This window comes from Apteryx rowi, unplaced genomic scaffold, assembly GCF_003343035.1.
Source record: "Apteryx rowi isolate R43461 unplaced genomic scaffold, aptRow1 scaffold_163, whole genome shotgun sequence".
In the NCBI taxonomy this organism is placed as follows: domain Eukaryota; kingdom Metazoa; phylum Chordata; class Aves; order Apterygiformes; family Apterygidae; genus Apteryx; species Apteryx rowi.
In genome coordinates, this window is record NW_020447897.1 from 1,214,475 (window position 1) to 1,230,041 (window position 15,567).

Consider the following 15,567-nt stretch of genomic DNA (forward strand, 5'->3'; position numbering starts at 1 on the left):
CGGGACGGGCTGGGACGGGACGGGGCGGGCTGCCTTCCTCACCACCACCCCCCCCAAAAAAAAAAAATTATTATTATTATTTTTTTTTTTTGCGCGCCCTGCATTACGCGCAGGCTGCGCGGCCGCCGCTCTGCCTTTCCCCCCCTCCGCGGTGAGTCCGGGCTGGGGCCCCTCTGGCTGCCCCCCCTGGAGCGGTTTTCCGCGGGGTGGCCTTGCTCTGTGCGCGGGGGGCCGTGTTTGCCCTACGGTGCCGGCTGCTGAAGGAAAATCTGTGCACCTGGATCTTACCAATCCTGAGGGTTTTCTCCCGGGGGAAGGGATAGGAGCTCCCGCCAGGCATGCGGCGTTGGAGGTGCTGTCAAACTACTCTGCAACTTTGGCTTTGTGGCATCCAGCAGCGCTGGCATGGCTCTAGTTCAGGGCCAATTGCAGCCACCATAAGGCATCTCCACCTGGTGGCAAGGCTGAGCCTTGCCGGCCCAGGATCCCGTCCTGCAAGCGTGGCTCTCGCTGGTAGCGCTGAGTGTGGCTAGCTCCAGGGTTGTCTCCTAACGTGGAAGCCATTACCACTATGGCAGTGGAGCATATGCATTAGGCTAATTGGATAGTCAAATAAAAATACTTTCCACTTGACTGGAGGTAGCAATCAGTTGGCTGACTCCTTCCTTCCTGAAGGAATCGAGGTCCAAACTACTCTCCTAGGTGGCAGGTGGGCAATTGACGTCAGTATCATTGTGTGGCATTTGAGGTAGGGGTCTGGGTGAGCTAAGCTGTTGATCTTCTGGCTAGTCCCCAAATAGGCTCAAGCGTCAGATCTTCGTTGTGTTAGCAAAGCGTGCTTGCAGGTGGTTAGATCTTGTAGTCCTAACAGCGTGCAATAGTTCGGGCACTGGATCTGTCAGGTGGAGCACAGCTAGGGGCATGTTGCATCCAGGCCTCATACAAGGAGCTGTGGGTGAAGAGGAGGGAAGTGTCTGTCTGGTCACCTGTCAGTTCTCATTCCTGTGCTACTCCCGCATCTGGTCTACAGCAGACAGAGACCCTCTGTCTAGACAGCCCTGGTATGAGGGACCAAACTGGCTGGTTTGAAACTGAAACGGCTAGTCACTGTCGCCAAAAATCCCAACAAGAGATATGAAATGTAGGGTGACAGGAGTCCACCAGAAGCTTAAGTCTGGTTCTTCCCTCTGAGTTAGTGGCCCCAGCAGCTTTCTCCTGCTAAGAGTTGTAATTGCCAGGGTGTCCAAGGAATAGAAGCTAGTTCCTGTCTGAGCTCTCACAGGGTTTCCCAATGATTGCTGCAAGCTTTTCTGGGACTTGGTGTCAGATGACAGCACACAAGTGTCACATGTTTGAGGCTGTCTGGACAAGTAATCTGACAACATGCTTAAGGGGCTGAGACAAACAGTGAGAGCAGAGGTAACAAGAGAAAGCAATCCCTAGTTTAACTTGGGCAGCTGTTGTAGCTGTGCTCCTTCACCGTGCACACATCACTGCTTTATAACCAACTTCTAGTGAGTATGTATCCGGGAAACACTAATATTTACATTGGCAATCACAGGCTGTGTAGCTACTGGTTCTCCACATCTTTTTTTTTTCTTCCCCCCACCTGTTCTCTCCTCTAAGCCTTATCCCTAAGAGGAGGGAAGGTGTGAGGGTGCTTCTAGTGTACGATTCACACGTGAACAGAAGCTTTGAATTCATGGTTAATTGGTACTGAGCTAAAAATCGCTAAGCGTCTAATGAGTGGAACTGCATCAGAGGTTGCTTCAAACAGCGCTGGATTAGACTCGTAGTGTCATAACTAAATGGCTACCTGGTATTGCAGGACTGTGCTTAGCGTAAGAAAAGGGACTGTACTTGGTGTCTGGAAGTAACCTTTAGCTTAACTGGAGCTTACTTCAAGTGGCCTTTAGTTTGACGGCTGTCTCCAGGAGCAGCAACAGATGATAACCTTTGCCTTCCTGCACCTGTGTGGGTGTTAGGTGCTCTCAGTTCTCTGCTTGTCCATGGCTAACAAAAGTAGTTGCTCTGACATTTCATTTGGCATACTCTGGAGGGATGACACTTTCTTGGAATGGCTTCTTGCAATAGTCTTAATTATAGAGTTAAAGTTGTAAATCCAAGCTTGGTTATTGCTTCATTTCATTGTGCGTAGCTTCATTGTTCTGCTTGGTCAAAGTGATGTTACATTTGTAATCGCAGTGTGCTATGTAATCTTAGCAAGTCTTATCTCTGAGTTATTCTAGTTTGAAACAGAATAACTAAGGGCTGTGGAGTTATTTTGGGATCTCCTGAGTGGCAGGCTTAGTCTAATATCTCTAGCATGCTATTTTGGGAACGGCTGACTGTTCTCACTCTGAAAGCCTTGGGTGAGGACATCTGAAAACTAGCAGGAGTCAGTCATTTTGTATTTAAGTAATAGTACGGTAATAAGTGGAATAATGCGTGACCAGGGTTTGCATGCGGAAGGGTACCTCTGTTAGGGATAACTGGACAACTCACAGGTGATCTTAGTATAAGAGCAAGTCGATAGCCTTGGTTCCTGCAGGCTCTCTAAGCTGCCCGAGGTGAGCCTTCCAGCACAGCGCAGTGGTACTAACTCAACAGCCCTTGACAAAAGCATGCTATTAAAAGGTTCACACTGGTGTAACTCCCATTCTGAAAAGAGGTGGAGGGTTGGAAATGTAGAGCACTGAGGGGATATGCAATTGTTTCATGATAATTGTATTCAAAGGATGCCAGTACAAGCTGTTATGGCTTGACTGAGTAAACACTAACTTGTCAGATGCAACCTGTAACACTGCTAAAATATTAGCAGAGCCTAATAAGCTGCTGTTTCAGATCCTTTACTTCTCATGCTAGAGATAGCAGATAAAACTGCCCTTGTTTTCCTTGCTTGTGTTCTGTCCAGGGCTTGCCATTGCCTAGTGGCTGATTGCTAGCCAATATGGTGTGAAATATATCTGTTTCAATAGGCTGAATAGCTTCCCTCTGCTTGGAAACTGTCTTGCATTTTGCATATCGTACACAGAAGACAAAACATAACACGTGGTGATCTACTAAAATGAGATGCCCTTTGCCGGCCTTGGATTGCCAAGACAAAGCACTTCCATTAAATGATGCAATAAACCAGGGAGGAGCAGGAGTCTTGCATCATGCCACAGACACGTGCAGCCAGAACTAATGCCTAAGCTCGTACACTTGCCTGCATGCATTTCATGGAGCAGCTCTGACTTAGCTGCTGAGGAGGCAGGCTGCTGCTCTAGTGACAGTTATAACAGAGCTTCAAGGCATGGTAGCTTCCCTTGAGGGTTGGGGTCATACAGCTTCAGAACTAAAATATTTTGGAAAATGCATGTGAACGCTAAGCGTCACACAAAGCAGTATCTGACTCAAGTGTACTAACAAATTGAGATCCCTATCAGTTAGGAAAACAACAGAATTAGTAGTTCCAGAAGGTAGTGATAAATTATTTTGATCTCTTAACATCATGTTTGACCTAGCTTTAGTAAGCAAGAGCTGGATAAGTCATCACACTTCATTTCTTGTATACTAAGGAACTTCTCTTGGTGCCCTTGTTTGAGGACTTTATTAACAACCAGATGGTGGCAACTAACTCTGTCCTCCATGATTATTTTCCAGACTGCAGGGCTGCTGCTGCTGGAGTAACTTGTATCGAGAAAAACTGTTGTTTGACTACAGGGCAGATTGCTAAGCTATCTCACTGCAGGCATCTGGGGGGTGCTGTTACAATGTATTAGCAGAGTACTGAAATGCTAATCCAACTTGATGTTAGTCCCGTTTGAACCCGGTTTGCTCAAAGTTTGAAGAGCTTTGAGAATGCAATACGAGGCTTCAGACAGCAAAGATCAGTGCGTGCACACATCCCACTACCATATTGCGAGTCTGGAAAGCTCGGTAGTGAGAACAGTGAGGATAGTTTACTGCTGTCCTGCAGGTATGCTGTGGTACTGCTGAAACTCTGCGCCTGTGCTGTGAAAACTTCTGTTCTTCTGTCGCGATTACGATGACTACAGTCAAAAGTCTCAGAGCTCAGACTTGGTCTCATGCTGATATTGTTTTGTTTATTAAGCTGGATATCTTCCCCCACTGCTGATACCAAGAAGTATTGCTAAACAGTATTGGGGCTCAAGTTTCTCTTCTCATTGAAGGTGCAAGAGCAAAATGTGAGGAATCCCAATTTGCGTGTAGTAATGGACGCTGTATTCCTTTACTCTGGAAATGTGATGGTGATGAAGACTGTTCGGACGGCAGTGATGAGACTACTTGTGGTAAGTACTTGGGCAAAAGCAGCATCTCTATAGTAGTACTTGGTAGTTAGCATTGATGTTGAAGGGGGTGAGTGGTAGCAGACTGGATGGTGTCCCAGGGACAGAGATGCTTGTCCTGTCCAGCACCTTCATTGCCAGCTGAAATACAGAGCAGAGGACAAACTCCCTAGAGCAATTAAGGGTCTGTCTTGATGCCTTGTATCCCTCTGATATAGTTAAAACTTCACTGAACACGGTGAAAATCTGCTGGACTTGGTGCCTGAGGTAAAAGCTCATGACCAAAACTCTTAGTTTGCTGGATAGTGATTGTAAAGAGCAGACTGCAATGCTTTTCTTATTGCTTTAAGATGTGGTAGAAATCAGCTGCTGTTAGCACTTAATCATGGATTAACCAGTATCTAAGTATCCTCTTTTTCCTGTATGAAAGTGATTCTGTTCAGCCYCTAAACACTAAGTCTACCTCTGGCTGGCAGCTCTTGCTTTAAGCAMACTTGGAGACCAGGGCAGGTGACCAGATGTAATTAGACAAGGCAGAATGGACTTCCTGGACAACACTGGTGTGGCTGAACTGTCAACCTGCTCAAGCAGGTCTAGACAGGTGCCTTAGGGCTATATAGCACTGCACCTCTAATGACTCTGCAAGTCAAATGCCTTGATAATAAACTGTTAAGAGTTTAAAATCCAAATATAATCATTAATATCCATAGTCCTTGCTGCAACTCAGGTTTGTTCCAAGCAGCAGCTCTTCTAGCAGCAGTGACCCTTAACAGCAGCACTCCTTCAGTGTGTGCTTGCAGGAAGACAGATGTTTCTCTGTGCACCAGTGTAACTCTCTAGGAAGCGTTAAGCAGTGCTATCATTAGACTGGTGGAAGAAGGCACCAGACACTCGAGAGCTAGAGGTGCTGCCTCACTTGGCTAGAGTAATGGAGCGCATCTCTTGCTGCAACAAACAAGCTTAGCTCTGATGTCTAAACAAGTGGCTGTCCTTCTCCCTTGCAGTAAAGAAGACATGTGCTGAATCTGATTTTGTGTGCAACAGTGGTCAGTGTGTGCCTAACAGGTGGCAGTGTGATGGGGATCCGGACTGTGAGGATGGATCTGACGAGAGTGCTGAGCTGTGCCGTAAGTGAGCCTTGCCCGTCAGTGCTGGTGGGGAAATCTGTGGCGCAGCGGGGCGAGTGTTTTGAGTTTGCATCTGCCTGCGGCTTGGCTCTCCTCCTACAAGAAGGAGGAGGTGCTTGCTCTGGAGAGCACCTGCATAAGCGATAGCTTGGCTGTGGCCACATCAGTAACTTGTCAAGACTTCTAGCATATTAAAAGGGTTCAGAAGTGAGTGGGAGATCTGTGCTTGTGGTTGACAGCTGATAGTAAGGTTCACCAAGGTTTTCCTAGCAGTGAGGAGCAGTAAGCACTGGAACCTCGAGCGTTACAGTGGCTTGTTCACTGAGTGATCACTGTCCTCTAAGAAAACTAGTTGCAAAATAACCAGACCTAGAACAGGAACTGGGTGACTGAATACATGGGAAAAGAAAGCAAAAGTACAAAGGCCTAACTAGAAGCTCTTGGAATATACTCCAATATTAAGTGTTTTAACTAATCTGGGAATATAGATCCTGTGGATCTATAAAGCTTCATTTGTCTGTATTAATAGGAGCTGCACTGAGGAGCAATCTCCATACTTCAGCCCCAAGCCCTACTGCACTTTGGCATTGCTGCTGTATGCTGTCTGCGACTGCATGTTACAGCTCAACCTTGTGCAGTATAACTGGTGTGCAATAACAAAGCTACCACTGCAAAGATACTCCTACTAAATATTAATCTATTAGGGACTGGAAGTGCTGCATTTTTTTTTGTTTTTTTTTTTTTTAATGGAGTGGTACGGACTGAAATAACATCTTCAACGATGTGGCCATTGATTTAGATGGGTACTGACACCTAACTGCAATTGTGTCCAGAGCTGGAGCCTTTCAGACTCAACTTCAGGAGGACTGCTAAAACCCAAGATCAGTAGTTCTTAAGTTTCAGGACTCTTAAATTGAACTTAAACTTTTTCCAATAGATATGAGAACATGCCGGGTAAATGAAATCAGCTGTGGTCCTCAGTCAACCCAGTGTATCCCAGTGTCCTGGAAATGTGATGGTGAAAGAGACTGTGACAGTGGAGAAGATGAAGAGAATTGTGGTAAGGGAAGAAAGAAATGGTGGCTGCATAACTCTATTTGAAATTGACTTGACCTGAAAGGAGCTAGCTGGGCAGTATACCTGGGAAGATAAATCTCTCGTAGTATCAATATCTCCTTAACGCTACATTTATGTTTGTGTTGCAGACTTGTTCTAATGCTCCTGTATCTTTCTAAGTTAAGGAGTACAGCAATAGAAGCTATTCAACACTTACTATCAAAACTAGCCACAAATCACAATAGTCATAGGCTTAGTTGCACGTCAGGCAAACCATCACAACTTGCTCTCTGCAGAGTTTCTCGGCAGGTAACTCTAGTTGGTGATTACGTTAACAATCTTGTCTCTTAAAAATATGGTAGTGACTTGTTACCAAGCTGTAGGGAGCAGCTGAATTGTTTAATACTCCTAGCTGGAGTATTTTGCACTCTTGTCCAAAAGTACAGACTAGGGAGCTGGTTACAGGTGTTGCAGGGGACAACTCCAGGGCAGTACTCAAGCAGAGATGCAACTGCCAGCCTCAGCGCAGCGTTCCTGGCTCTTCTTGGTGAACTGCCAACACAGCAGTTGCCTGAGGTGCCCCAAACGAGTTTGCTGCAAGCAAAGCCACAGGTTGACTTCTGTCAGCACTGCCTTACCCTGGTAGGCTAACAGGATACTGAGCTCCAGACTTCTGCTCTACCTCCATGGGGTAGCTGCCATACTTTGCAAGCAAGTGCCTTTATTTGACAAGTAAATCTACAGGCAATGTTTCTCATGGAGCTGATAAAACTATCAGCCTAGGCATACTGAGCTGCTAGCTACACTGCTACAAAACGAGCATAATTGGTACTGCTGTAAGTTGTGTGGATGTGCTAAATGCCACAGGATCAAGTGGTGAAAAAATCTTGATCTGTTATCCCCAGTAGCCCACACAAATGGGCCACGGCTCTCCTGGGGAGACCAGCACAAAGCACTTCAATTTCAAACTACAGTGCATGCTGACCATCTGGCTATCTAAACCATAGTCTGTACTCCAGAGTTGGCAATTCTCTTACCTTCTATCTCTGATTCACAGAGTCTGAGCCTGTTCTCCCAGAGGCTAGCACTCTGAAGCAGAACAGCCTAGCTGCTTCAGAAGAAAGTCATCTTCACTCAGTAGCACAACTGGTGCCTCTCGCTCATTATAACAACTAAGACAATAAGGACAGTCTCTGCAGGGCTCGACTGGCCACCTGCAGGACACTTAGGCTCTCCCAGAGCCTTACACAGGATGCTGACCTACTGTCAGCTAACAGCTGATGAAGCAAAGAACCTGCAAAGTAAAATACTCTTCATAAGAAAATCTGCCTTATTGTGATATTCTGCTAATCTCTTACTCCTGTTACTCCAGGCAATGTGACTTGTAGTCCAGCAGAGTTCACATGCAGTAGCGGGCAGTGTATTTCCAAGAACTTTGTCTGCAATGGCCAAGATGACTGCAGCGATGGCAGTGACGAGCTGGAGTGCGCGCCGCCAACCTGTGGTGTTCATGAGTTCCAGTGCAAGAGCTCCACTTGCATCCCTGTCAGTTGGGTGTGCGATGATGATGCCGACTGCTCAGACCAGTCGGACGAATCTCTAGAGCAATGCGGCCGCCAGCCTGCCCCTCCTGTGAAATGCACCACCAGTGAGGTGCAGTGCAGCTCAGGTGAATGTATTCACAAGAAGTGGCGCTGTGATGGAGATCCTGACTGCAAGGATGGAAGTGATGAAATAAACTGCCGTAAGTTAACTTGCTCCTTCCTCTAAAGAAGGTGCTCCTTCGATCCTGTCCATTCCTTCAGCAGGCCATTGGAATTTAACTCTGTAGTGGCTCTGTCCTTAGCTTCTCGGACCTGCAGACCAGACCAGTTCAGATGTGAAGATGGGAACTGTATCCATGGGAGTAGGCAATGCAATGGTGTGAGAGACTGTCTGGATGGCACTGATGAAGCCAGTTGTAACAATGGTAAGTGTGGAATTAAGCAAGGATAAAGATGTCACAGAATCTCTCTTGAAACTGGTGGTTCCCTCACAATCTTCGTTATCTCAGTCATTCAGTGCTCTGGACCTGGCAAATTCAAGTGCAGAAGTGGAGAATGCATAGACATCAGTAAAGTGTGTAACCAGCAGAGGGACTGCAAGGACTGGAGTGATGAGCCCCTCAAGGAGTGTAGTAAGTGAACAAACTCATTGTGCAATGTTGACTGCTAGGCAGACTTGGATACTGCTTCTGAGTTGCTGGCTGTCAGACTGTGGGGTGCCTATCTGCATTGTCTTAGTGACAAGAAAACAGCCAAAAGCAATCCAGTCAATAGGCTAGCTCTACCCTAGCCAAACAGACTATTGGGATCATTTCTCAGTGGCTACAAGGCACTTGGAAAGCACTAAAGCTCTGCTGAAGCTTCCAGGAGCTTCAGTCTTGGTCTGCTGCTACCAACTTGTAACACAAGCAACATGATGATGATAGCTGAGCAAATATGGATCTTGAGGAGGCTCTCTTGCACATGACTTCAAGTGCCAATGGGGGTTTAGCAGTTGTGGCAGGTATCATTAGGAAATATATGGGTTGGTGGTAAAGCACTCTGTGACTAAGACTTAAAGACTAAATGTGTGTGCCATCTAAGAACAAGCCAATTCTTCTCTTCTAGACATAAATGAATGTCTGGTGAACAATGGTGGATGCTCTCATATCTGCAGAGACCTTGTTATTGGCTATGAATGTGACTGCCCAGCTGGGTTTGAACTTGTAGATAGGAAAACATGTGGAGGCAAGTATCAGCTATGTTAATCTGGACCCCGCTGACGGTGTTGGATGAGGACAAACGAGTTATGTTGTCTTTGCAGATATTGATGAGTGCCAAAACCCTGGTATCTGTAGTCAAATCTGTATCAACCTGAAAGGTGGCTACAAATGTGAATGTAGTCGTGGCTATCAAATGGATCTTGCTACTGGAGTGTGCAAGGCAGTAGGTAAGCGTTGGCATAAGATTTCTGTACCCTCCAGGCATGAAAGCCACTTCGAAAGGAGGTAGCATATGAGGCACTACCTATGCTATTGCAGGTTTTATGGAAAACTGCATATAACCAGTGCCATATAATGTGTAAAGACCTGAATACTCCTAACATCCCCTCCCTCCCCCTAGTCAAGTTGTGGAGGGAGAGACAGACAAGGTATGGCACAGTGAAGACCTGTGTCGCCATCCATTAGCATTAGGGGAACAGCAAATGCTGCAGCTCTTAAACATGTCTTAAAAGAACAGTATGTGACTGCTTGTCTAGAACTACAAATAACCTGTACCCTCTTTTCACAGGGAAAGAGCCATGTCTAATTTTCACCAACCGCCGGGATATCAGGAAGATTGGCCTTGAAAGGAAAGAATATATTCAGCTAGTAGAGCAGCTAAGAAACACTGTAGCTCTAGATGCTGACATTGCTGAGCAAAAGCTCTATTGGGCTGACTTCAGCCAAAAAGCAATCTTCAGGTAAAGACTGAAGACTTACTCTCTGAATCCTAGAGTGTTTTCCCCTAAGCATCTTGCATCTTACCCAAGATACTGCTCTAAACTTTGGTGCTGAGAACTAGATTACTAATGTCCTACACTTGAAAGACTAAGTACAGCAGTTGCAAGTTCCAGTCAGTAGCTATGTTTATGCCAATTACAATTCCTATGAACTGTTGCTAAAACTGAATAAGAAAGCACCTTGTGGAAAGTTGCAAGTGCATTTCCTAGATTGTCTGCCTAAGATCTGTATGTTGTATTTGCTGAGTCATACCAAACAGTAGTATCTGTGGAAGGAGCAGTGAAAGCAAGTAATGCTTGTCTTCCAGTGCCTCTGTTGATACTCGTGACAAAGTTGGAAAACACATCAGAATCCTAGACAACATACAGAGCCCAGCTGGAATTGCTGTTGACTGGATTTACAAGAACATCTACTGGACTGACTCAGCTGCAAAGACCATTTCGGTGGCTAGCCTAGATGGCATGAAAAGGAAGGTTCTCTTTCTCTCTGAGCTAAGAGAGCCAGCTTCCATAGCTGTAGATCCTCTCTCCGGGTGAGTATTTTTTCTGGTTCTCTGAAAAATCAGACCTGCAAGCTTCTGTGTCCTCATAATTGACTTTATTATCYTATATCTAGCTACTTGTTAAATGGTTATAATTAAGCCTTAAATACTACACAGTACTCTAGTTCATCATACAACATAAATTCTACTTCACAGCTTTATGTACTGGTCGGACTGGGGTGAGCCAGCAAAAATTGAGAAAGCAGGAATGAACGGATTTGACAGACAGCAGCTTGTGACAACAGAAATCCAATGGCCTAATGGAATTGCTCTAGGTATGTTGAACTGGCTTCTGTGTCAGAGGTATTCTGGGCCTTTATCAGTTTGTGCACTACAAAAGCTAGGGTCATTCTTCAGAGAGCTGTTTGCAGCTTCTGAGAATAGTAAGTTCCAGTATACCTGGAGACATTGCAACAGGCAAAGCTACTTCCCAGATATTGAAATRGTAACCTGTCTTGCGTGGCTCTATTCTAATTGAGGCACAGGCCACTTAGGCAGCAGTGTAGCAGGACTTCCGTATTCCCATTTGATGAGAGATTAGGGTAACACTGCAACAATTCTTGAACTTGTGAGTATTTCAGCTTTTGCAGGAGACTGGAGGTCTTCTCCATGTAGATACTGATTTTTTTTTTTTTTCCTTTTTCTTTCCCCCCTCCTCTCTTCTCCCATGCCCCCCTTCTCCTAGATCTTGTAAAAAGCCGTCTGTACTGGCTTGATTCTAAACTGCATATGCTGTCAAGTGTGGACTTGAATGGCCAGGATCGTAGACTTGTGCTAAAGTCTCATATGTTTCTTCCCCACCCTCTTGCTGTAACAATATTTGAGGTAAGAATAGCTTCCTGTACTCCTTGTGTCTGAGCTCATGTTCTCGCTGGTGCATKGCTAACAACTGTGTTGCAATAGCTGACTGAAACTAACCCAGATCTAATGGGATGCAATGACTCTGTCTTCTAGGACCGTGTGTACTGGATTGATGGGGAGAATGAGGCAGTCTATGGTGCCAACAAATTTACCGGATCTGAACTGGTTACTCTAGTAAACAACCTCAATGATGCACAGGACATCATTGTATATCATGAGCTTGTTCAGCCTTCAGGTAACTCCCATATGGTTTATAGCTGTCAGCTAATACTTATGTGAAGCCTGCCCTATTTGAGTGGTGATAATCCAGCTGCTAGAGAAGCATGGGAAATGATCTTGTTTACCTGTATAGCTTTCTACTTCCATGTTGTTCATGGAGCTCCTAGCATAGATGCCCTCACTGGAATTGAGAGAAGGGGTAGCTGCAAAGCCTCTTGCTCAGACAGAGTAGATGCAAGTCTATAACTTGTAGAGAAAAGTCGCTCTAGTACAGCAATTACTGAACAAAATGTACTATACTTAGCATGAAGGCTCGCTCTCATCAGTTGTTTAAAACTAACTTGTACCAACAGGCAAGAACTGGTGTGAAGACAATATGGCAAATGGAGGCTGTAGCTACCTCTGCCTGCCTGCTCCTCAGATAAATGAACACTCTCCGAAGTATACCTGTGCATGTCCTGCTGAATACCTCTTGCAAGAGGATGGTCTGAGATGTGCAGGTATGGTAATACAATTGAAATGCTTTCCAGGCTGGACAAGGAAAGGAGTGGGGGTACTGAACCTGTGAGAGGCCAGCATGGCAGTATAGACAGTATATATATTGCGTGGGTTAGTCTGATGTAATTCATCAAGGGGATGATCCTCTAGCATGCATTAAGCAGGCACTCAGTCTGCAGTGCTGTTCAAAGTCCATGCTTGGCTCCTGCATCATCATCATCACTTGCAATAATACCTTACAGCTCCATGGCTTTGTGCAGACAGCAAGCACATGCATAAACATACCTAGCCCCCTTCTCATAACATAAGGGGTATATGGGCAAGTATAAACTAGCATGGCTCTCCAATATATAAGCACACCATGCTGAAAACTGACGGGCTGAGTGAGGAAGTGCTTTCCAGGTCCAAACAGGCTGCTGCTATCCTGAGCACTGACCATACAGCAGGCTTGCCTGTGCAGTCTAGTGCAACTAGACATAGTAAGGTACCACTTGCTATGTTGCGTGTTGACTCTGCCTGTCAAAGCCAGACTAGTCAATGTGAGGACCCCTCTCCCTCAGTTGGTGAGAATAGTGGCTGCTCTAAAGGACTGATACGTATATGTATACATATCTCAAAGGCTGTGCTTGACCAGCAAGCACACAGAACCAAATCTCATCCAGAAAACCCAAAGTGAGGGATGGAGTAGCTAATGGTTTTAATGATTCCCTCTCTAAATACCTGTAGGTTATGTATGATTACCTGTCAAACCTGGTTCTTAAAGTTTTTGATCAAAAAGTAAATTATAACTGAGGGTGGACTTACCAGTGAAATAACTAATGTCAGTGTTTCCAATTAAGCTAACAAGCTGCATGATCATTCTGCCATCTGCTAAATGTTCGCCACCATGGATGTCATAGCTAAGCCATTTCAGAACTTCAGGATTAACTGGGTTCTTGATCTACAATTAGTTTCAGGTACTGGAACAACTGTGACTTACACTGAGGCTAAAGATACCAGCACAACAGAAAAATCTCCAACTGTTGGACTAGTTCCTGGAGGTACTGGTCCCAATAACTTAAACTGTTAAACATTACAGAAGCAAATTACAAACTGACCCACTAGCCTGCTTGAAGTTTTTCTCCTCTGCATGCAAACAGAGAATACAGGTCATGTATATAGTCCAAATACAACAGCTAGAGCCTGCTGTGATAAAAAGAATTAGTTCACTTTATGACAGTATGGAACCCATAGTGTCCATGATGTCCCAGGAGTGCTCAGAAGATGAGCAATAAAAAAAAAACCTTTCTCCTAAGATAAGATGAAGCCTGTTAGGCTGTTCTTGCAATGCATTACTGAGACAAGTTAATATGATAGCAGCTTCTGGACTTAGTCGAGTGCCTGCATCTGACTAAGTCTGCCAGCCTATTGATAGCAACCTCACTGTTTTGTAAATCCTCACGCAGGATTCAACATCAGTGGCACAGTGTCTGAAGTAACAGCTGCTGGAGGGACGTCAGCTGCTTGGGCTATTCTTCCTGTCTGTAAGTACAGCATTCACTAGCATTTGGGTGCCCCTGTTGTGTGATAAGCCTCTGCTTAGTCTGGAGTTTGACCTGACACTGCTCAATGCTTGCAATCCTTTTCTTTCCCTGAAGTATTGCTGGTGATGGCTGCAGTGGCTGGCTTCTTCATGTGGCGTAACTGGCAACACAAAAACATGAAAAGCATGAATTTTGATAATCCTGTCTATCTGAAAACAACAGAAGAGGACCTCACAATTGATATTGGAAGACGCAGCAGTTCAGTAGGCCATACCTACCCTGCAGTAAGTACACTTGTTGACTTGTCTGAGGCTCTTGGCTAATCTTTGGACTAGGGACAGCAAAGACCAGTAAACAATATCTGACTCGATTTTTGGGAAAAGTCCCTGCTTTCAAGAGCAAAGACCTGCTAGCTGCAGCCAGAGTATGGGGTTGAGTAAGCTGAGAGCTCATCCTTTTGATCAAGGCTAAAGTTGTACCAAGTGTCTATTCTCCTATGCCTGGCATGGAGTAATCAGTAGCTGAACTGATTGATACCCTGCAGAACTAGCTCTTATTTTAGACTGCCCTGTAGTGAAGCATGCATTGTGTGGTATCTCGCACTAGTACAGCTGTGGCTAACTAATGCTTATTTTGTACAGATATCCGTTGTGAGCACAGATGATGACATGGCGTGAGCATTGGATCAGCAATCTCTTTCAGTTTACTTGTATTTTACATTTTTGGGGATAATAACCAGGCTTGTGGCTGAGACTTCCTCCATTCTTGGAAGAATGAAGATACTTTCTGTATGTATGGAACACTTATGTAAATACCTATTTTATACAGCTTAACAACAAACCTTGTAAATACCTGTCCACAACAATTCAGCTTTTCGTGGTTACGGTTTTATCAGTAACCCTTGAATTGGTCAGTCAGTAACACCACTGGCCAAATATAAAGCACTTTCCATAGAAAGCCATATTCCAGCCACAACTTGTGCTATAGTGTAACACCTGTACATATGTCTATAGGCCACTTGTAAATATTCCTAGAGTATCACTATTAAGCACTTTGAAATACTTCAAATGTAAATTATTGTACACTGTCTTTTTTTCAATGGTTGGGCAATGGCAATAGGAAAAAACGGGTTACTATGATTGCCAAAAATTTGTAAACATAAGTAATTTTGTATGTATGACTGAAACAATCTTGTCTGTTACCTCTTAGAGGTATACAGGTGAATGCTCTTTGAGAAACCACTGTAAATTTTAAATGCAGAGGAGGGAAAAATAAATAAAAATTAAAAAAAAAAAGCAGCAATTAAATTGGTCTCCCTTATTATGACACAATTGAAGTAGAATAGCATATGTCTTATGTTGCTACATGTGTAATGGCCAAAGCCCCAAAGAGTGCATATCCACGTGAGCTAGTGTCCCCTTGGCTGTAGGAACAGAGGCAGTCTCCTGTTCTAAGTGCCATGAGACTTCCTATGGTGACTGTCAAATGCATGAGCACCCTACGATTCTTAGTGCTCTGCCTGCAGCAGGTGAAGTACGTGGATCTGCCGTGCTCCTCTAGCACGCTAAGTTGTACCTTGGGAGCTGATTCTTCAGCCAAAAGACCTGTTAGACTGACTCATTTTAGACTGCCAGTTAATCACAGTGGTTCTAAGACCACTCAAAGTACTGGAGCCTTCCTCTTGGTTGACCACAGGACTGACAAATAAATGCGTGGCTCGAGGAAGGTGGGGATTTATCTTGCTGCTGGTGACTGTCTAGTACCATGCTATTTATTCTGGTGCTAGTAGCATGAAGTCTGTTCCTTATTCAGTGTACGAGCCTAGTTCATTGAGGCAAAAGGGAGGGATAAGGCTGTGTTAACTTGCAAGTTCTGTGGCCTTCAGACACTTTGCTTTGTGATCAAGTCTAGATCTGAGAAATGG

At 44.9% G+C, this 15,567-nt stretch overlaps 1 protein-coding gene across 1 annotated transcript; it reads left to right on the forward strand.

The window, feature by feature from the left end:
* The first annotated feature begins 3,843 nt into the window (after positions 1 to 3,843).
* VLDLR (very low density lipoprotein receptor) lies at positions 3,844 to 14,950 on the forward strand. The gene is made up of 18 exons (XM_026060018.1): positions 3,844 to 3,961; positions 4,176 to 4,295; positions 5,297 to 5,419; positions 6,357 to 6,479; positions 7,848 to 8,219; positions 8,322 to 8,444; positions 8,529 to 8,651; positions 9,127 to 9,246; positions 9,323 to 9,448; positions 9,790 to 9,961; positions 10,309 to 10,533; positions 10,699 to 10,817; positions 11,228 to 11,367; positions 11,497 to 11,638; positions 11,976 to 12,122; positions 13,566 to 13,643; positions 13,758 to 13,927; positions 14,285 to 14,950. Exons 1-18 carry the CDS (start codon positions 3,844 to 3,846, stop codon positions 14,318 to 14,320), a joined length of 2,577 nt encoding a protein of 858 aa, XP_025915803.1. The 3' UTR covers positions 14,321 to 14,950.
* Positions 14,951 to 15,567: the final 617 nt, after the last annotated feature.